General features: G+C 39.5%; 1 protein-coding gene across 7 annotated transcripts in view; it reads left to right on the forward strand.

Moving 5' to 3' along the window:
- RUNX1T1 (RUNX1 partner transcriptional co-repressor 1) overlaps nucleotides 1-21810 on the forward strand; it is a 117291-nt gene that overhangs the window by 8171 nt on the left and 87310 nt on the right. For 3 of the 7 annotated variants that reach the window (XR_005103131.1, XM_037379855.1, XM_037379854.1), the window contains exon 2: nucleotides 12074-12243. The exons of 3 other annotated variants lie outside the window; for them this stretch is intronic. Coding sequence is in view for 2 of the 4 variants with exons in the window: in XM_037379855.1 (XP_037235752.1) it covers nucleotides 12156-12243 (88 nt within the window). In the remaining 2 variants the exon portion in view is untranslated. Of the gene's footprint in view, nucleotides 1-12073; nucleotides 12244-19261; nucleotides 19380-21810 lie in introns of those variants that run through there. One more of the 7 variants, XM_037379860.1, reaches the window with a different exon arrangement.

Below are 21810 nucleotides of genomic sequence, written 5' to 3' on the forward strand. Positions count from 1 at the left end.
CGGCGTTCCGCGGGACGGGACGGGGCGGGGCGGGGCGGGGCGGGGCGGGGGGAAGCGGCCGGCCCCGGTAGGAGCGGGGCGGCACCCGGGGCCAAGGTGAGCGGGCGCGGGCGGGCTCCGGCCAGGGGTGCTGCCGGGGCCGCGGACAACCGGCCGCCCACCCTCGGGTGGCTTTAGCGGAGGCTCCCGGCTCCCAAATTCCCCGCGGAGGACAACAGCGGCTTTTAGGAAAAGTGGCCTCTTTTTTTTTTTTTTTTTTCCCTGTGAGATTTTTGTGTGTGTTCTTCTTTCGGACTTTTGCTGGTGGTTTTCCAGCCCTGGCCACATTAAGATGATTTGCACGCCGAGTGTGTGCACGCACGCTGCTTTAGTGAATGGCTTTATCAGCAATCGCATCTTAAAGCAACATTAAACAATTACCTTTAAAATATATTTAAAAGTTTGAAATATTTATATTGCCGTTTCACTTTGTCAAGTGTTTGCACAGATAGATAGATATGATCTGGTAACTAAAAGCCTAATTAAAATTTGTTTAAAGCCAAGGGGGCATGTATTCTTGTTGACAGCAGCGGATCGATAGGGTAAGACAATAGAGCCCCATTATTTTACTTCCATTGACTGAACATATTGACATTTCAGGTTTGCGATTGCCTCAGTGAGCATGATGAAACACTGAAATTCACGAACCAACTGTCTGGAGTTGCACATATATTACTGTATGTCATCTCTGCCTTCAGGTTACCTTATCACTGAAGCAGAATGGTAATGGATGGCAGCATAGTACTTCAGTGGGGTTAGGGCGCTATCATTTAAGAAGCTGACACATAGCAGGTTTCGGGAGTGTCTTTAATTACCCCTAGAACTACGTACAAGGGAAGATGGTCCTTGTTACCTGCTGCTGCACTTCAGAGTTTACAGGCTCAGGAGCAGACAGGATAACAAGGTACTTAATGTTTCATATTTTATATACATGACTTGATACCTTAAACTTTTGTAGGAGCCCAAGGACTTCTGGTTGTGTTGTTTGCATGCTTGCCATGTTCACCAGTGGCAGCATCACAACCCAGTCTCGATGTTCAAGTTCCAGAGCACCTGCTAGACCTTCTTTCTCCCAGTCTGAAGATTGCAAAGGAAACAAAGAACAACTTCCGAATAAATGGACTTTAGAGTTTCTCCCCCCTCAACATGCTGTCGATAATGCTCAGGGTATTCAAAGCAGTGAGACTACAGCGGGATGATACATAGAGACATTTTTTCCTTAGTATAAGCACTGTAAAAAGAAATGTCCGCACAATACGTGCATGTGCATGCATAATTGTATATATTAATTTATATGATTGTGAATATGAGGAAGACCCAGTGGCTGCAGAACGTACAATGTGTCTTATTATTTCAAAGGCTTTCAGATCTTCTTTAAAATCTAGCGGACTGTAGAATGAAACCCATCAGGGTTAGGCAGAGATAGAGACTGAAATTAATTTAAAGCGGACAAAGAGCTAATATGAAAGAACCACTAGTGATTTAACTCATTTTTAAAAGTAAATGTAATGAAAATATAAAATGTATTCTGAGTGTGCCATCTACTCAGCAATTGTTGCCATCGAGTGGACTGCTGATGCCCTTTAAGATGGTAAAAAGAAAACAAGTCCTTTATACCATTTTCATGAAAATGTTAGGTTTCTGTTTGATCAGCAGGTGCTGTTGAGATGAAAGCCATGTGTAAATTTTCAGAAGGCCAAAAGTGTCAATTCAGAAAAGGAAAGTGATAAGAGAAAATGCAATCAGTTTTCCTGTTTTCAATTTGTGCAGGATTTGAAGAGCTGTTTTGTTAAACTGCTACATCTGCTCCAATATGAATATTGAACTACTTCCACTAAAAATAACACCCTATAATTTGGAAGCCATTGCAATCTTTTGTTAATGCAAGTGGGTTATTTAAAAAAAAATCTATTCTGAAAAATCTCCTGCCTAATGTGCATTTTTGTTTATCGGCACTTTTTATCTTCAGCAGATAAAATGGCATTATGCAATTAGGACCATATCTATTTAGACTGTAAAAATGGCATTGGGTAGCTGAATGTCACTATATTGGTAAAAGGATTTAACTTGTACATTGAAAATAATTTTATTAGTCGACTATGATTGTATATTAAAATGATGAGTGAGTGACTGCTTCCTCATTGCAACAATGCAGCTTTACCTATTACTGAGGACCTTGTGCAAAGTAAAAGGATGTTCGGAGTATGACAGAACATTCTTTGGCTTGTTTCATTCCTGCTGTACCTGCAAATCTTAAGTTTAGGCTCATCAAAGACAATTTAGTTAATGGGGCTTTTGGAGTAACTTTTTTCATGGTAAATGAAATGATTAAATCAGGCTTGAATGCATATATACAAAAATATCTGCTGCTGTGGAGCTGCTAGTACAAGTGATTTTTATGAACCTTGGAAAGCACAGCATTGGTAAAGCACAGATTTCCTATCGGAGGCATCTCCAGAGAAAATAACATTGCATCTCAATTTAAAAAAAAATAAAAATGAAAAAGGTATTTGTTAATTTTATAAATAAGGACTAAATGAAGAAGTGGTAATTCACTGTTACATCTATAGAGCTCTGTGTACATAACATCAGTAAATATGCAGAACAAAATGAGAGCTTTTACTTCTTTATATCAACATAGGAGAATTACCTGGTTTTAGTATTAGAATGGGGTTTAGCTGTTGGTTTCCAATCTAGTAGTCAGGAACTCAGTTTTTTGGCAGGTGTCTGCATGGGAAAGGGCCTTGCTGATGCTACTGTTTGGTTTTGCAATTGGATTTGTAGGCTTTTGACCTTGGGGGATTTTCCTCAAAGTGATCTACAGATCAGAAATAATTAAGATTCAATAAACTGAAATTTAAATATAGAATGGATTTTGTGCGAGATCCGTGCTTGTGGTAGGTTGTCTAGAAGTCTGTGGCATGTCTACTTTATAGTTTGTATTCCCAAACATAACTGTGTGCACACATGTGCATAAATTTATGTTGAATGACAGAGGGATGATTATTTATACAGATTTTATCCAAAACTCTGTGCACTCCTGAAACATAACAAAAAGGCTCCCTCCCCAGAAGAGTGTTTACATCCCTTGACAGTCACTAGATTCAAATCTTCTCAACATGAAAGTTGTTTCCTTCCTCCAAACCTTCTTTTCCCCAACAAAGCTAACCCTGTTAAACCTCACCTTCTGTGGGACGTATACATAGTTATAGACATATGTATGAGAAGTAAATATTACAGAAAACATGGCCGATAGGGGCAAAATGTCTGTAGCCTTAAATAGCTTGTGATATCTACAGCAGAAGCTGTGCTGAGGAGGCCCTACCTCGGCTGACCCAGGGATGCGAGCCTTGAGGAGCCTCACGTTAGTGCTCGGTGCCTACATGGAGCTTTTTGCTTGCGAGTATTACCGAGCAAATGCTCTGTCGTAGCATGTTAGTGGGAATACTCTCTACCTGAAGCATTTTTAAACCAAAAAGCTTTTTTTGCTTTGGTCGTGGGATTTTTTTGGTACTTTTCACAGGGGTTGGGGTGGAGTCCAGCCCCAAAAGAAAGATTATAGCCGGATGTAGGATATCCAGATTTTCTTATCTAAATTTTCTGAACACATTCATGGGAGTGTTCTGTTTTTCTTATTCTTTGCCAAAAATGCTGCATGCAGTTTTGCTGTTCTATTGAATAGTTGCCATATTTAACTCCAGTGGTTGTGAATGGAAATGTGAATATGGAAAGAAACTCTTTCATGCTCCCTCTCATTTTCTGTAACACATTTTAGGATGCCTGGAAAGGAAGGAAATCCTAGATATTAAAAATATTTCTGAATATACGGGAATGATTTAAAAGAAGTTCAGCAAGCAACTTGGTTTTGTTTGTATGTAGTTTTTGGGCATGTGTGATATGGTGACTTATTTAAGTGATGCCTTTTTTCACCCAATATTATTTATTGAATTTAGGCATCATAAAAGCACAGTTGTGTTGAACAGAACTGTACAATAGTGTTCCTGAGTGATCCCATATTGTGACATGCTGATACTTCATTGACATGCTGACATGCTGATCTTCATTGGATAGTTCATGGTTTCTTCAGCCGTTTTAAGAAGGCATTTGATTCATTGCCACTTTTCTGTTCATCAAGGCGGGTAGACGGCGGTGCTTATGTATATAATAAAGTAAATACCCATAGTTCACGGAGGCTAATAGGCTCTTTTGGAAATTAGGTTACGGTCTGGAAAGACAGAAGACTCCACCTAGTGGAGTGGAATTAATCTCCACTGTGGCAAGCAAGAGCATACAATAAAATAGATAGATACAATGAAATAGATACTGTTTATGAAAAGCCAAGTTGATGCAGTGAGTAAAAAACCCACAAATTTTGACAAGCATCTGGGGAGATGGTTGCATCACCATTACAAATTCTGCAAGACAGTAGTTACTTTTGTAGCTCTAGGAGGCTTATGTATGTCTGCCTTGTTGGATGTTAATACACAGTTTGCATAAGTAGTAGTCATTACCACTAGCCATTTTCTTTTGTGGTTCCTTTTATTTGGAGACCTGCTGTCTACATTTGATTTCTGATGATGACCACATAGGTGCCCCTTTTGGTTGTGGCCCAGGTGTCACTTTAAATAGCTTGGCCCAAAGAAACCCAGTCCAACCCACCAAACATTTCCACTTTTTTTTCCATGGTTATTTATTTTCCAGAATAAATTTTCTGGCTTTCATTTAATTTACTTCTGTAACGGCAGTATCAGGATGCTGGTTCTTCATGCTGTCATGACAGGTTGGGTGGCATGTGTCCCAAGGCTTAACAATCTCTGTTATGAAGCATCAAATTAAATGGGGGTTTTGTACCTGTGCTTTGCTTTCCCATTGGTTTGGTCACATTGTGTTACTAGGATGTAATACAATGAATTTTTAAGCCAGGATGCATTAGACAAGTTCAAGAAGAGAATTGCCCCAGACCAGCTTAGGTTTTGACCGTGAGAGAGGCTGAGGCTCTTGCCAGAAAACAAGATTATTAGGATGCAACAAAGGAGACGGAATGATAACTGCTGTAAAGGATATTTGGGAAGAGTGCTCCAAAGGAGTGCTTTCAGTGACATCCAGGTGGGGTTTGTTGCCAGAGCCATTAAAGCATAGTGGTGCCAGAGAAAACTGCCAACAAATTTAGGGATAATGGCACCTGCGGGTGTGCTACCAATGGATGGTAGTGCCAGGATGATTTTTTATTTTATTTTAATGGTGGCATTGCTAGAAGTATTTAAGGGTAATGTTATAGAAAAGGTTTTAGTGAGTGAAGTCACAGAGTTCTAGGAACCATTAAGCAAAAGCTGTTTCATGACTGTACTATTTATTATTTTTAAAGCTTGTTAGCAAACCACTTAATGCTGGAAAAGCATGCTGCAGCCTATATTAAAGCATGCTGCAGATGAGCAAGGAAACCATTGTTCTGAACTGAATAGCCTGGCTTGGTTTCCAAATGTTATGCACATTTCATGTGCACCATGATAGATTAATGCAACTCCATGGGTCAGCAGAGCTTGTAAATGTTGAGGTACTGGAGGTCAGATCTTCCATAGTATTCACAGGGCCAGTTCTCATAGAAGGTCGTCATGTTTCTTTTGTCTAACCACCGGTCTGAGGATCTGGACTTTCAGAATTTCTGTGTTCCCATGTCACATCTGTGATCACAACAATACTTTGTTGGATTGATTCTAAGACTTAGATCCAGATATGGCCCTAATAAAGTGGGCTAGATCAGGTCTTAATGTAAAGTAAGTGATTCTCTGTGAATTGTCAGTGATAGACTTAACTGACAAGACTTGCGTATTAAGGAGAGAAAAAGTTGATTCCTTCTGTAATAATACTCTCAGAGGTTCCTGTTGAGTCTGTGGGGCCAGGATTCTCAACTTCTGTATCCCAAGAGCTGTGTTAAACTGTGTTTAAGCCAGCTGCCTGCTCCAAAATTTTCCAGAGAAGTGTACAGCTACAGTGAGTAACAGCTACAGTAGTTTTAAAGAGTGAAGTAGTGTGCAATTTTCCTTCCACATCCTGAGGTTTATTGAGCCCATCCTCTTCACATGGGGAGATTCTGATGGGTTTTTTTTCCCATTTTTTTTTCTTTGTTTTAAGTCCAGTCCTAAATTTTGCCTTCTCTTTATAGAGCTATTATTGGCCGCTATTGTTTTTATTATCCCATAGCTTCTCTGGGAAGAGAAGGATGGGCAGGACCTCAGTGACATTGCCAGGGCAAGTCATCAGTGTCTGCCCCCCAGGAGGTCACAGGAAGCAGGTGGCTGTGTTAATTGTCCTCACTCCCAACTCTTGTCCTTCCTGGAGGCAGTTTAGAAGTGGTCAGGAAGTGTCAGGCCTACTGTGTCCCCCCCAGGTTCACTACTTCACGCATTCATAATGGTTTGAGGTGTGTGCCAGGCAAGGGAAACTGCATAGGAATCCTTACCGTCCTTCCTAAGCTGCGTGGCTACCTGGCTGGAAGGGCTGAATGCTGCTGCTGCAGAGTGTGTTTGGGGTTGCAGTTGGAATCCAACAGAATAACTAAGAATTCTGTTGCAAAACAATAAAAATTAAAAGGTATTTCCCTAACATACAGTGTCTTTCTTCATTCAGGCTGTTGATAAAAAGTCCTGGGTGAGAAAACTACAAAGACTCATGAGGTGCATGAAATATTTCTGGAAACTATGAGCCACTTTTATCTAGTGAGTGGAGAATAGGGAATGTAAATGCATTTTCTGCTTAGGCCAGTCAGGTTTTAATTGTCTTTGTTGCAACTGCACCATCAGTAGTCTTGGATCCTAAATGGCACTCAGTGCTGTGCTTTGGAAAAGCAGTTAGGGTCTTGCTATTTCTGATGAGCTTGTTGTTAACTGCTTGGGTTTTTAGCAGTGAAGGCACCTAGCATTGCTGAGTATCTGGCTGCAAATGTCATACCCAATGCTGTAAGCCACGTTTTGAACTGTTTCTGTTAAGTGTCTTTTGGAAAGTACCGCTCAAGTTGGAAGTGACTTGAGTTGACTAATAAATATACTACTTATTTATCTGCCATATGCGTTTTGGGTGAAAACTCTTATACTTCTGCTCAGGTGTACTCTTGGTTTTACTGAGACTACTTGTCTAAATAAGGTGGGCTGCTGGATTATGTGGCTGGTGAATCATACTGGTTTCTGAATCACTCTTACAAATATCAGCCTGAAATACTAACAAATAATGAGCACATTGTGCTTGGACTTGTATGTAATTTAAAGAAGAGCATTTTAAAGCAGAATGTAAAGCATTTGTAAACTGTTCGCTTAAAAACCACCTTGCAATTTACTTCCATCAAACCTGTTGTACCAGGAAAAATACCTCCTTTAGAAGGGAAAAGGTGTCAGTATTGTTGAAGAATATCTGATTTTTATCTAGCTCTTTGCTATTTAAGCTCCCTTCTTTTCAGTGCAAGGACATCAGCTGACAACAGCAGCAACCAAATCATGTTTGCAGCTGGGCAATTACAGTAGACCCTAAGATCTGTGACTGTCAGCCATGAACACAGATGCCTTCAAAGTTCTGTTTTTTTTCCATGTGGAAGTCGTTGGCATGGAACAGATGCCTTCATTTTGGAGAAACCAACCTCTGGATATAATTGGTTCTCTCTTCTCTGGTCCTCTAGGGACAGTCTCTCGCAGATGAAATTAGATGAGAGGGGAAAAAAAAAAAAGACGGGCACATACGCTCACACATGACACGAAGCAGGAGTTTTCAGGATCCCTCTCTGTTTTGTCACATGGAACTCTTTTACAGCTGGAAGATTTCACTCCATTTTTAGCAGTCTACACACACGATGATGATGCTATATGAAAAACATGCAAATTAAAATACATATCTGGCCAAAGCTTGTTATTAATCTAGGCATGCTTGTTTAGAAATAAAACAAGCATATCCAGCCTATATTACTTCAGTGTTAAATGTTGACTTCTGCACTATCTTTTGATGTGGCAGTCTCGGAAATTTAAATAGCAGAAGGGACAAGATGGTTTAAAAAACTTGTGTTGCAATGGCAGAATCAAAGTATTTTCATCAGATGGTTTGATAGTGGTTAACACAGGAGGAAAGAAGCAAGAAGTGGACTTCAGATTTCACCTAGCATACAGGCATTACGTTAAGGAAGCACATTTACAGGAGCTTAAGCAGAATTAGTCAGATGAACTCCTGTGATGAGCCATTTCTGGGAGCTCTGTGGTAGTGTACTGAAGAGACTGTGCCCTCTTACTGCAGACATCTAAATTGGGATGATGGTAATGGGACTTAAAGGTTCCAAGAGAGTAAGAGAGAGGGAGAATCTGCTTACTGTGTGCCCATCAAAGGCTTTTGTCACCCACTCTCCCCTCTGGTGTAACAGCTACCAAATCATTGTGGTTATGTTATTTATTACTATTAAAATAAATTAATTATAATTTTGAGTCACCTTAATAAGCTCAGTTGTGAACTGTGGCAGTCAGGCAGTGCTGTGTATAGAGCTATGTTATTCTTGGTTACAGTGGGTACTTCCAGGAAGAGGGTGCAGCAGGGATCAGAGACTGCCAGAGGGTAAACTACTACTGCTGGTACCCAAGAGCCTGGAGGTCTGTCATCTCTGATAGCATTGTGCTTTTCCTTTTTTAATTTTTATTTCCTAGCATAAGTGGTTGGTTTGTTTTGGTTTTTTTCCCCCCCATATTGCAGTTTATTGTAACAGCCCAGTTCAGTCGCCAGTTGTAAAATTTATCTAGGCAATCGTAACTCTTGCATGAATTGGCTGATGAACTGTAGGAGTGTGCTTGCTTGAAGGTGCTGAGCCTTTGTAACAGCGTAGGTAGGTCCTGCTGGTAGCATATCGATGACCCAAATCCTGAACTTGTTTTTAATGACAATTTCCATTATTTCACATGGGGAGTTTACTACTGCTGTAGTATTTCCATCTCTTAAAAGTTGAGCAGAAATGTCACCAGCAATGAAAACAGGCAGGTGTTACCCTGGTCCTACCTTAGTCTGGGTAGTTGGTAGAAGGCAATCTGCCTTTTAGACAACGTGATGTAACTGGAGAGCCGCCCTTTGGTTCCTGCTGACACCCCCGAGCTGTGTGCATGGAGGACATTCACTGGGACTTCCAGCGGTTAGAAGGAAGCCTGAAGTAAACCTAGTTCTGAACCGATGACTCTTCGGCTTTGGTAATGGAATGAGACTCCTGTTGTGATTTGTGGAACTGCAGTGCAACAGCGTGCTGCTCTTTGCATTGTATTTCTGAAGAACCACATATTAAGGGGAAAATTTAACCAGATAAGTGCTTAGGTGATGAAAGGATTTCTAGCAGTAACTAGGAAGTGCAGTAATGGTTGATTTCTTTTGAGGCTGATCCTGATATTTGTAGTCTTTACATCCTATTAATTCCTTGAAAGATAAGCTGATACAAGAATGATTTGCCAGGGCCAATGGCTCTTCTAAAAATCTTGGCTCAGGTTATATCCCCCTTCTCTCCACATATAAGATAAAAGCACTGTGAATATGAGGTTAACTGAATTCAAATAGAAGACTCTCTCGAGTTATTGCATTCCTTAGAAAATAAATACATTTCTCATATGGTTGAGATTGATCAAAAAAGTATTCTGTATGCCAGTGATTACATTCCCATCTGTGATTAAGGTTTTCTGTCTGCATCTGGTTTTCACATTATATTTCTGTAACAAGAATCCTTTATATGGCAGAGTTCACTCTCTGTATTTTCTATTAGCTGCAGCTTGAACTACTGCACGGATCGCAGATTTACACATGTGGTTTTCATTACTTCATACCATTGAGAAAAAGTAATATTTGTTTGGGAAAGTATGTTTTTCAAAATTTCCATGGTAATACAACATGTTGATCCTTTTTTATAACACTCTTGTAAGACTACAAATTGTTTGAGGCATTCTACTTTCAGTGAAGCTCAGACTTTAGACAATTGTGCATGTACATTGGAACAACAGCAGCAGTTTACAATTCAGGATGCAAAAATAAATTTAAAAAAGGATATTAATGTAGAATGGGTATAGCAGAATGCATCCATCACTTTGGAAAATGTGGCATATAAAGAAAATGAACGTAGGGCTGAAACAAAGGAAGAGCAGTAAGTTAAAGTGATGTCTTCGTTGTAAAGTAGACAACAGATGGGTACTTTTTAAAGAACTTTTTTCTTACAGTAAGAGGTTTAAAAATCTTTTACCAGCCATGAAAAAGGAGTATGCTGTTCAGCAGACAACAAATATTGAATTGTTATATGTTACATAATTTAGCGTATTTGATCGTAATTATTTCTAGTGGCCAAATCAGTAAAGGTTAGCAAAATATTAATACATCTTTACAGATGGCTGCTGTGTGTAATTCTGAATCCCAAAATACGATGTAAATTTGATGTTCCACTGTAAGACCATAATTCATCCAGACTGTGTTATCATTACTCAGTAGAAAACTTCATGTTTAAATGATCTCAGTGAAATTAATAAGGCTACTTGGTTAATGAAGGATTTTTTGGTTTTGGTAGAATATGTGTTTATGGCCATAAAAATCAGATCAAACAATAACAACAATTTAGGGAATGTTGTGTGCATTTATGGAAATGTAAAGTGTTACGCAAAAGGCTGGACAATTGAAAAATACACAATTCATGATAAGGTAGCGCTGAAAGGTAAATTTATTGCCTGTGTAGGAGCATGGTGACAACTAGAGAATTTCATACAAAATAAAAATAACTTTAGAAAAGTAGTTATTGCACCCAAGTTGAGGAGTCCTAACCACATTTTGGAGATTATTTTCCAAATGCCAAAGGCAATAGTGTCATATTGAAAGCTTCACAGTTCCCAAATCCTGGGTAGAGTCCTGCAGTCCTTACACGTCTGTCATCACTGAAATCAATAGAATTTTGGCTTGTGTCAGGGCTGCGAGAAACATCGCACCGCGACCATGGGAAAGGACTTCAAGTGGTGACCTCCTTTGTTCTGTAACCTAAACTTAACTTAGGAAGGTTTGTTTTGATTTGAGGAGTGTGCTTGTTTGTGGGAAGGATTGCAAATTGTAGCACAAACACAAAATGCCATCTTTTGCAAATGCCCTCGGGCGATACAATTTTTTTTTGCAGTAGGATCTAGTGCAGGAGAGGGTTGAGGCTGGGTTCTAGGTTAGATGCATGCAGCTGCGACCAGATCCTTATGCATGCTTAACTTCATGTCCTGAAATACCTGAATAGTGGATGCAGATTGAAGCATGTGCATAACTGTGTGTGTCTGGCCCTTGAAATCTTTCTGCCTTGATGTAATTGCAACCCCCTGAAAAGCATATTAATGTCTTGAAAAAACTGTCAGCACTGTAATACAGACTCACAGGAATGACAAAGTATTTGTGTAACCCAAATAAACAGTGTTTGTAGGTGTTGGAGTGGGTGGGAAACTGCCTTTTCAAAAGTGGGAGGATGATTTGTAAACCTATCAGTAGCTTTTTGATCTCCCTTTGTTTAAATGTGTTTGCTGTTATGACTTACAAACCCAAATTAGTATAGCAATGTATAATTGCAAGGTCTCTATTTTTAGTAACCGTGATCGTTTAATAAATGATTCTCTAGAGCTTCTGTTGAACCAGGTAAAGTATGTAATACTTTATGTTATATGAATATATTTTACACCAAGCGTTTTTACAGAATTAGCTAATAGATTTTTTTCATAGTAGAGTACAGGCTGCCCTTAGTTTGTTGCCCTCTATATGTCAACTGTTTTAAATGAGCAACTTATGAAACAGCCTTTGTCGAAGAATTAATACAGTTTTAAAGTACTGCCTTATATTAAGTAAGAAAATGTGGGTAATTGATTTAGAATGATAGCATTTTGGTCTTCCCTTTTTATTTAAAATACTGCTATTATCATGCAAATGAAGGGGTGTGGTGCTTCAAACTGGCTGTGATATGTGCTTCTTCTTTTTTTCTTTCTTTTTTTTTTCTTTTCTTTTTTTTTCTGTCGTTTGTTGTTGTCAATAGAAAAGATTGATCTCTGGGCTGGTGAACATAATATCTGTCCCAGTCAGAAAAGGAAAGAGGAAATTAGCAGAGCGATTGGAGAATGATATCTGTCAAAAGAAACACTTGGAGAGCACTGAGTTTAGTGATAGGTGACTGCCGGAAAAAAGGGAACTTTGAATTTTGTCAAGGTAAGGAACAGAAAAATATTTGATTTTGTAATGTCCATACCTTTTAGAAGTTATTTTTAATGACTGTACCTTGCCTTGTAAACTGTAATTAAAAAAGAAATCTTTCCCTTCAGCCTCCAAAGAGTCTGCCTAAATCAGTGAAGGTGTGGTGTCTTCATTTTAATATCACTGAGAAAGAGTACAGCAATGCCAATAAAATGTCAATGATGACTTCTCTAAAATCTTCCTTACCTTAAAAATACATATGTGAAAATTTTAACTGTGTCTTTTTGTGTTTTTGATGACATAGGTGCTTTTTATGTGGTGGTAAATATTACTTGGCTGGGCTGTGAAATTAATAAAGTTCAGTTTCTTGAACTGTGAATTGGAACAGTTTGCAACCAGGTTAAGGGACAGTTGTATCCACATGGACCAAATGGTTGTGTTTGCAATTTAGTGGAAGCCTTTGGTGAACTCATTGCATTGGGGATCTGTGATAAATTTTGTTGAGAAGATACTGAGAATTTCTGCTGCTTGTGTGCAAAGATTTTTACCATACTGGAAAAGTAAATCTGCTACAACAGAACAAAATTTCTAGATAACCTATGACTGTCATTCCTGTCTTTACTGTAACTACATTTTTTTCTCCTAAAATGGTGTGTCTAGGTGGCAAGAAACTACTACACTGATTTTAAGTGCTTTCCCACACTGATACTTTCTCACTATTGGACCATTTTGCCTATGACATAACTTTGATAGAGGATACCAAATAAAATGAACAGTGTCTGAGTAGTCTAGGCCACGCTCGGGTTAGTTTTAAAGGCAGTCAAGCATTGATCATCTCACTGGTCTCCCCACGCGGGACACCATGGCCCATGCTGCTGTCTCTGGGGTGTGGAGAGGAGGTGAAGCACAGCTGAGAGAGCCAGCAGGAGGCTCAGCATATCGCATCATGGCAAGGGACCGGGCCTGATGTTTTGTGCACCAGTATGAACATAGTTTTAAAAAATTAAATCCTATTAAAAATTAATTTCTATTCTAATTTGAGTTCCTAACTCAGTTTAAAACAAGTAAATGCTTCTTTGGGACCTTCCTGTACACTGGCAGCATTGGAAAAGAATGAATAATCTTAGTAGGGTTTCTTCTTGGGTTTTTATTTTGCTGATTTAGCAGTGTATAGCTTCTGACTAATTTTCCTCTTTTCTGTCTACGGTCTATTGTTCAAAGTGCAAGCGTACCCCATACAGGTGGTTGTTGGTTGGTTTCTTTTGCCATATGCATCTTCATAAATGATTTAAAAAATAAATAAATGTAAAAGTAAAGATTTCATGCCTGATGCATGCAGTGCTGGCATGCTGATGGGAAGCTTGTGGTTTATTGCTGTCAGAGCACGTGCAAGATAATGGAAATTTCCTACAACTTAGGAGAAAGGCATGTTTTCTAATACTGTTCATCTTTATAGAAAGAGGGAATTAACATGACTAAAATTAATTTCATCTCTATAAGGTCCAAATGATCGGGTTGTACTACTGAAATACTCATAAATGGGGAGGGAACGGCACATTACGTGTTAACTAACTAACTGTTGGGCGGGTCAGGCTGCCCGTGTCACCTGGGCGCAGGCACATCTCTGCCGCTGTGTGCCAAGTGATTCCCTTTCCTGTGCATCAATTGGTGTAGCCTTATACCAAAACAAACACATCCTCTGTATAACACAACTTACAGAGTTAACGATATTCTGTATTTTTTCCCTTGGTGATGAAGAAGATCCAAAACTGCTTTGTAGCAGCTCTTCATAAAAGAGAGTGATCAGTAGTGGTTAGTAGTTGTTAGGGCTTTGGGCATTCCCATTTTGACATTTACTTGATTTGAGGTGGCTGGGTAAGGTACATACATCTTGATGTATGAGTTTGTAATGTCACATGTTCAAAAAATTTAGCCTTAAATGGCCAAGAAGCTCCACTCCATCCTGAAATTTGGATGAGTGATTAGAGGTGAAGCTGGTACTCTTACAGCTTAACTTAATATGGACTTTGCTGTGCCCAAGAATATCTGACTTGCGATTTGAAACCAAAATGGAATAAAAGGCAAAATAGAAGGTGCTTCAGTCTATTGTCTACTTGAAGCAATGGCCTCTTGTAGCATTAGACTACCTATGCTGATGTGATCCATTTCAAGCATCCTCATCTTTGTTTTACTGTTGCAGAGTCTTCTTTTCTTGGTTTCCTTTTTTCTTCAAAACAATTGTTTGCTTACCTACGTATCTTAAAGACTACAATGGAAATAATAAACCCGCCTTCTAACATAAAGCAGATGCAAAAGGGGACGAGTGTGTTATAGACAGCAAATTGCCATTACACAGCTCACAATCAGATTTTCATCTGTTCATGTAGTGCACACCTGTGGCTTGCTGGCATTGCTCTTGATTAGAGCATGAGAGATCTTAATGAAAAACAAAGCTGGGATGACAAGAGACTACACGGCATACAGGGGTTACTTCACACATCCTAAGAGAGTGAAAGTCTGAACGAGCTGGTTTTGGAGGGAAGGAGCGTGCCTGGGTGACTCTGCAAAGGGGACCGGGGCCCTGCTCATTGCTGCCTTGCAAATAAGGCATTTTTGTCTGTAGGTCAAGTTCATTTGGGCCAGTTGAGCGTGGTGGCCGATTTCTCCAGCTTACTTTGAGAGCCAGTAAGAGTATCCTGGGCAAGCATCCAGCTTTTGAAGTACAAAGAAAATAACCCATAATCTATATAAAATGCTGGCGGATGGAGAAGGGAGGAAATTCACAGAGAATAACTGAGTTTGGGAACAACTGTGTTAAAAGTAGAATGCAAAGGGAGTGTGTGTGTGACATTAGTATTTATTTTAATTTGGAAATACGATCTTTGAAACCTTTGAGGTGAGCAGAGGACGAGCTCTCACAATATGATATATTTATTAGTAAACTGAAACCAAGCATTCCAGCTGAAGCTGAAGTTCCTTTTTCAAAGTGAGTGCGCCCCCCCCCCCCCCCCCCCCCCCCCTCCTTAGTTTGCAGAGTTTGGGTTCTCTCTCTACGCCCACTCCAGCCCCTTCTCCCCCCCCTCCTTGGTAATGTGCTGTGGCTCTGATAACGTTAATGGGCTTTGCCCCACATGGAGCAGTGAGTGTATTGTACCACTGCTCACTGATCCCAGGTCAGTGTGATGCGTGAAATCAATTTATTTGAATCTCTTTGCCTGTATAGGAATTTGGCAGCATGCCAGTTGTTTTCATTTAATGTTCTTTGTGTTGAACACTGACAAGCAGGCATGCTTTTGTACTCCTCTTTCTTCTGGGCTCTTCTGTTTTCAGCCAATATTCTATTCTGTGGATTTTCCAGAAAGAAGTAGGAATGTGTTACCTTTTTTAAAAGTAATTTTTGTTTAAATAGCCTTTAAAGAGTGTAGAAACTAGGTCAGTCATAGAGCACTCTTGTGTTGGGTTTTCACTGCATATAGGTGGCAATACTTGCCTTTTCCCGTTTCTTAAACTGGGGGGAAAAAGAGAGAAAATACGTGTCTATTTTTCTAATGATTCTGTGATTTATTCGCTATTGTAAGATAAAGACTCTTCAATAATGCTTAAATCAGAACAATTATATTTCCAAATAAGTGAATGTCTGGCAGTTGGGTGGACAAATTGGAAATATTTTTCAGGAGCTTTCTCATTTTGAGTAATGACCTTAAAGTAAGCATTAATTTGGGAATCCCTTGTCTCATCTTTCTGTCTGTTCTTCCCTTCCTCGAAATACTTAATATTTTATATGGCTAGCTGAAGAACAGCTACCCAAAAGTATCCCATTCTTTCCTTTTTCCTTTCTTTTTATGAGACACAGCAGCAAGGTGTGTGGAAGAGAACAAGTAATTTAGCCCTTCTTAAATAAAAAAAATAATTAAAAAAATAATAAAAAGGAGTAGGCAGCAGCAGATATTTCCAGGAGGATTTGTTTTAGGGCTTGGTGTCAGGAGCGGGAGAGGCTGAGAGCAGGAGTAGAAGACTCTGTTGATGCTCCGGGCAGTTCGTGCGGAAGTTGATATGCAGAACCGTGGAGCCGAGGCGCAGGGGTCAGACTTGTACACATCAGCCCCGTTTCCTTGTTTAATTACCTGAGAGCAAAACATCCAGGCCGGGAGTGTGTGAAAACCCAGTATCTTGAACAGCAGTTTGCTGCTCTGACATCCTGCGAGGCCAGCCCTGTCTGTCCGCACACGTCAGGGCTGGTTCCTGACAGCAGGCTATCTCTGCCGGGCCTGGGTTCCTTCCATTCAGGAGGCATTGTGTGGAAGAGGGTTTGGTCAGGAATTTGAGGTTCCTGCCAGTTCTTCCAGCCCGGACAACCCTGTGACAGATAGGCCTGATTTTTTTTTTTCTTTTAAAGAATAATAATAATAATAATAATAAAAAAAGTCTCTTTTTAGTCTTTCCCTTGTAATTCTGGCATTGGTATAATACCGACTGAAACAAAACATGTTAACCCTTTTGCTTCTGAATTTGCTGCCTTTTCCTTCTACTTTATTCTTTCTCCCCTTGCTTGGCCTTTTTTATTTTCAGAGATACAATTTTTCTGAAGGAGCAAATTCTTTCAGGTGGAGTTTGTGCTGTGCAGCAAATAAACTTTTGAAAAATGTTATTTTGCAGTGGATCATTAACATAATAGTCATTCTTGGCATTTTAAGTTCTTCATTTTCAGCATGCTTGGCAACGTTATTTTTATTCATCCCATGGATTCAAACTAAGCCAGTGTTTGTTCTGGCATGGCCCATTAAAACAGTGGTAGCAGCTATCAACTGCTGTTCTCATTATTCATGTGATTTTCTTAGATGTCCAGCTTGGTGTTCAGTTTTAAAATGTTGGGATAGGGTCATTATAGTCCTTGTTCCTTGTAGCTGCTGTTTATTGAGGTTCCTCAACAGGCTGAAAGTGCGGGTGCACAAGGAGGGCTTTGTGCACCGGTCAGGTTTGGGCCCACAGATGCAAAGTGTTCATTGGGATGTAAAGCTCAAGATTATAGCTGAAAGATACTGAAGTGTTCACTTAGATAATGGTCTTGATTTTTTTTTTTTAATTTTATTTGTGAAGAATTAAAGTACGGCTTCTTGTTTGAGTGATAAGTGAAGAATATGACTCCTGTTTGGATAATTTTAATGCTCTAGTTTATAGCACAGTGCTGTTGATAGTTCTGGCAAAACTTAAGATCACGAGATACAAGTAGTAGAGGGAGGGAACATAGTATGACTTTGCAGCAAAAATGAGTATAGCGTGTGACCATTGGCCTTTTATTGTTGTGGGCAGAAGCTGGTCAAAGAAAGATGCTTGTGGGTGTAGGAGTGGAAAAGGAGAACTGAAAGAACTAAGGTTTAATTTTCTTTTATACTGAAGGGTTTTGGTCAGCCTTTAGGGTTGTGCCAGCAGTCTCGGAGAACATTTTCACGTGCTGATGGTTTTGGGTACCTTGTAGGTGAGATTGAAATTGTTTGAGCAGTAACATATATTTTCCCTGCTAATATGTCATGAGAATTTTATAATGCAGTTTTAAGGGCACACCTTTTTTCTTGCATGCAGACATTACCAGGAAGGGTTTTGGGGACCCTTCATTAAAATAAGGTAGCCTTCAGTGGGCATATGCAGCCAGGAGTCAGTGACAATGCAATGGAACCAAGAGAGACATTATGATCTATTGTGCCACTAATCCTCCATCTAAGAAGGATTTGCAGGGGATGGTGCAACAAAAGAGCTGTTATAGTGTATCAGATCGATAATCGTGATCTAATAAACTCTTAAGTATGTACATGATCCTTCACCTTTAGAATCAGGCCTCCTTCTTCATTATGAGCTCCTTAGGCTAACTCTGGTGTAAAGGTGCCTTTAAAAGTGAATTACTTAGACATGTAATTTTAAATATCTTTAAACTGTCGTACTGTAAAGAAGCCATAGTTTTAATAAGAATTGTTTCTATCTACTGGATGGAAAAAAGATGGCTTATGCATTGTGGTCAGTGTCATGTTCCTATAGGATTTGTACACATAAAGGAATTAAGTGTCTATATGAAAGCGCTATTTGTTAGTTAAACCTTTACAAGTCATAGAAGTCATGTCCCTCCTTCCAGTGTTTTACATGCCTTTATGTTTTTTGCAGAGTTCATAATCTAATGAACTGTCCATGACCTTTAGCCAACCATTGCTCACCTCAACCAGTGGCATAGTAAAATGAAAGTTCTCCATGGACGCACGGTGATGACAGTAACCACACTGCCTTTCCTCCCACCCATTGGGTGCCTAGCTCCTCTTTGAAAATGGCAGAAAATGATAGCCTTTAGTCCATGGTTGCCACCTCAAAAATGCCTCAGACATAATGGTTTTAAATCAGCATTCTTTTTGAGAAAATATTTATTTTGGGCATCTCTGCAAGTCAGTGCTGTGACAATCTTGCTTAAGGATAGTTCTCGTTGGTAACGGTTCCCAAGCTGGTTCGAGCTTCATTAAAACTGGCACCTTGCATTGTGCCCAGACACTTACTGCTGCTCTTTGCAGATGTTCAAGTGTGAAGTGGTGTAATTTGCTCTTGGTATGAAATTCCACTTCATAATCACCTCTGCATTCTTCTGCTTCTCTTCTGAATGGCTACAACGAAGCACCATGTGGAGTACAACTCAAATAGATAAAATGAAATTATATTTAAAGGCCTCAAAGCTCCTCGCCATTCCTAAAGAAGCAGATTTGGTATATTAGTTTCCCTTAGCTATGACGGGATTTGTCTGGGTTGGACTAAAAGCACAAAGCTTATGTCAACACATTGTGTTTCCAGGGAGTGTGATGTGCTCCTCTGATTGCACATTAAGTGGATCCCGTTCTGGCTCAGTTTTGTAGTGGAAACCTAACTGGCATAGCATTTGTCCCGCATAGCGTTTGTCCCTCAAGGTCAGTGTTGGTTATTGATCTTTAATTTACATTTTAATTGTGGGTAATATTTTATGATAGTACTTACAGCTTCAAATTCTGGAACTTCTAGCTTTCAGGGCTAGCAGAGGTGGGAGAGGATGGATGTCCAAGGCAGCAGGAGCAGAGACTGGTCATGCAGTGGACTGGAGATGGGAGATGTGTAACAGAGTGAGGAGGTGGCCCAGAATCAAGAAGGTAGGAGTAGATGTGATGCCAGAGAGAAGACAGAGGGCACTGAACAGAAAAGTGAGAGAAAAACATGATGGAAGGTGTAAGTAAGGAAACAATAGAAAGAAAAAGGTTTCTTTGACTAAAACCAGTACCTTCCGTTTGTCACTCACAAACGATAATGCTTTTCCATCATCAAGGGTTGAATGAGTCTGTGTACTGTTTCTGCTGTGTTTCCAGATGCTGAGCTGCATTAGAGCAGTTCACTTCGTAATGGTGCTTTGCCATTTTAGCAATTACAGGGTCTGCCAGTGGGTTGTCCTATTATAACTGTGAGAAGACTCATCCATAACCACTTTTCTGTTAGGACTTAGTTCTCTTCACATAAAAAAGAGCCCCCCTGCCTCTGTGCCATTAGACCTTTTCATTCATCAGGCAAAGTTAAAATACTTGATGAGGAGGTGGCTTTCTCACCTGGCTCTGGAAAGCAAATAATTTAAATGGAGAAATAATGCTTAGCTGTCCTAGGTATGCTCAAATATTTATTTACAGGCCCCATTCACTGCATTCTTGAAGTTACTCAGTAGTTGGTGGATGTCATGCTAAAATAAAGGCATTAATAGTAAACACCAGCATACCATACAATGGCACTGCTGTGATGTTACTGGCACTACTATGTGTATAAACACATAACAAGGCATAGAGAATGGGGCTGGGTTTCCAGCCCATTGTCTTGGAGGCCAGTGTGAAGATTTTGCAGCCTTATGCAAGACTAAGCTTTATTTTCTGAATGCTTGTTGGTTTGTTTTACAAGAGCAACATTATCATTATATTGTTGAATATGCACACGCACACACAACGCACACACACACGTATATGTTGAATACTACTATTCTTTAATTTCCTTTATATACCTGATGACTATTGTGGGTTGAAAATTCATATTGATACTCATCAGGAACAATAACTTTGTAAGAAGGCCTCTCTGAACAAAGCTTTTGTACCATTATAAATGTAGTAAATAAGTACAAATTGATCAATATATGACAAAAGGGTGAAGAAGGGAGGTCAAGAGGTAAGAGTATTTCCATATAAAACATGTTTTCCCTTTTGAAAATGGCAGGAGCATAAATAAATGTTTTGTATTGCTGTGTATTTGCTCCACCTGGTGGATTTTCCTGAAAGTGTTTTTAATCCGTGCTAATAACAGGAAGCTGTCTTTAATTAAATATAAAAGTCAGTACCAAAAGTAAAGGCTTTTTTTTTGTTTGTTTTGTTTCGTTTTGTTTTGAGTAGCAATAGCATTGCAAAAGGCAGATTTGGGAAAAGATTGAAATTTGATATTTCTCTTGGCCACAGTCGGTCAGTACAGTAATCTCTATTAAAGTGTAGCGTTCCAAATCAATTAATGATAACAGTTTACTCTTGGACTCGTCTAGAGTTTAATAATTACAAAGTACAAATCTATGGCTTGTTGGGGTTATATGTGGTCAGTGAAAGTGAGGGTTTGCTATGGCTTCTCCCCTTAATTTTTGAGCCCCCCGATGAGAAGTAGCAGTACTATAAAAAAAAAAAAGTTACTATGCTTAAGTGTTACCGCTGTACATCAGCATAAAATCTGTCTGTCATTAAGCTAGCTTTGCAAGCATTGTTTTCTTTGGAACTCGTAAGGACTCGGTTATGCTTTGATCATCTCATTGTTCTCCTTAGGTTATTTTTTTCCTTTAGAGTGTAATGGCTCCCTAACAGAAGGTGAAGTTTAGAAAATAGTGTCTCCATATGCGAGGGATTTGGAGACCTTTTTATTGTCTTTAAAAATGTCATTCATAGTCCTCATTAGCATTTATTGTTGCAAGCGTACAAGCAGAAAATGTGAAATTGGTATGTCATGAATAGCTCCACAGAGCTCTAGAGCCCTGAAATTTTGCCTGCAGTGTGGTGTGGGGCAGGCATTGAGAGAAAGCTGGCCAGATGGCTGCCAGCACAGAACAGAGCTGCAGGTTTTTGTCTCTGGTGCTGAGAGGAGGGAAAGTTCACTGGAGCATACGCTATCACCCCTTGCGTTTTAACAAAACTAACTCGCCATCAGTCAAAACGGGGAGGTGGTGACATTGAAACAAAAGTTTTCAATATGATGTAACAGTCCTTGTCAAATGAATAAAATATGTTTAGTTAGTGTCACAAATATTGACATGTTACAAAGAAAAATGCAAGACTCAAATTTATGGCTAGTGGTAGATACGCTTTCACACAAATATGCTCTCACATTATCTTTATTATGAAAATCCTATGCATTGAAAAGACATCGATTAGAGGTCAAAACTAGGGTTAATATACTACAGCAGGAGGAGTTTCCCTACCCATGTTAAATGAGCAAACACTTGAGTGTCAAGTCAAAAAGCAACTGATAGCTTGAAACCTTTTTTCCTTCTTCTTTTCTTTCCTTTTTGGATCTTAA

Source organism: Falco rusticolus, chromosome 3, assembly GCF_015220075.1.
Source record: "Falco rusticolus isolate bFalRus1 chromosome 3, bFalRus1.pri, whole genome shotgun sequence".
NCBI lineage: Eukaryota > Metazoa > Chordata > Aves > Falconiformes > Falconidae > Falco > Falco rusticolus.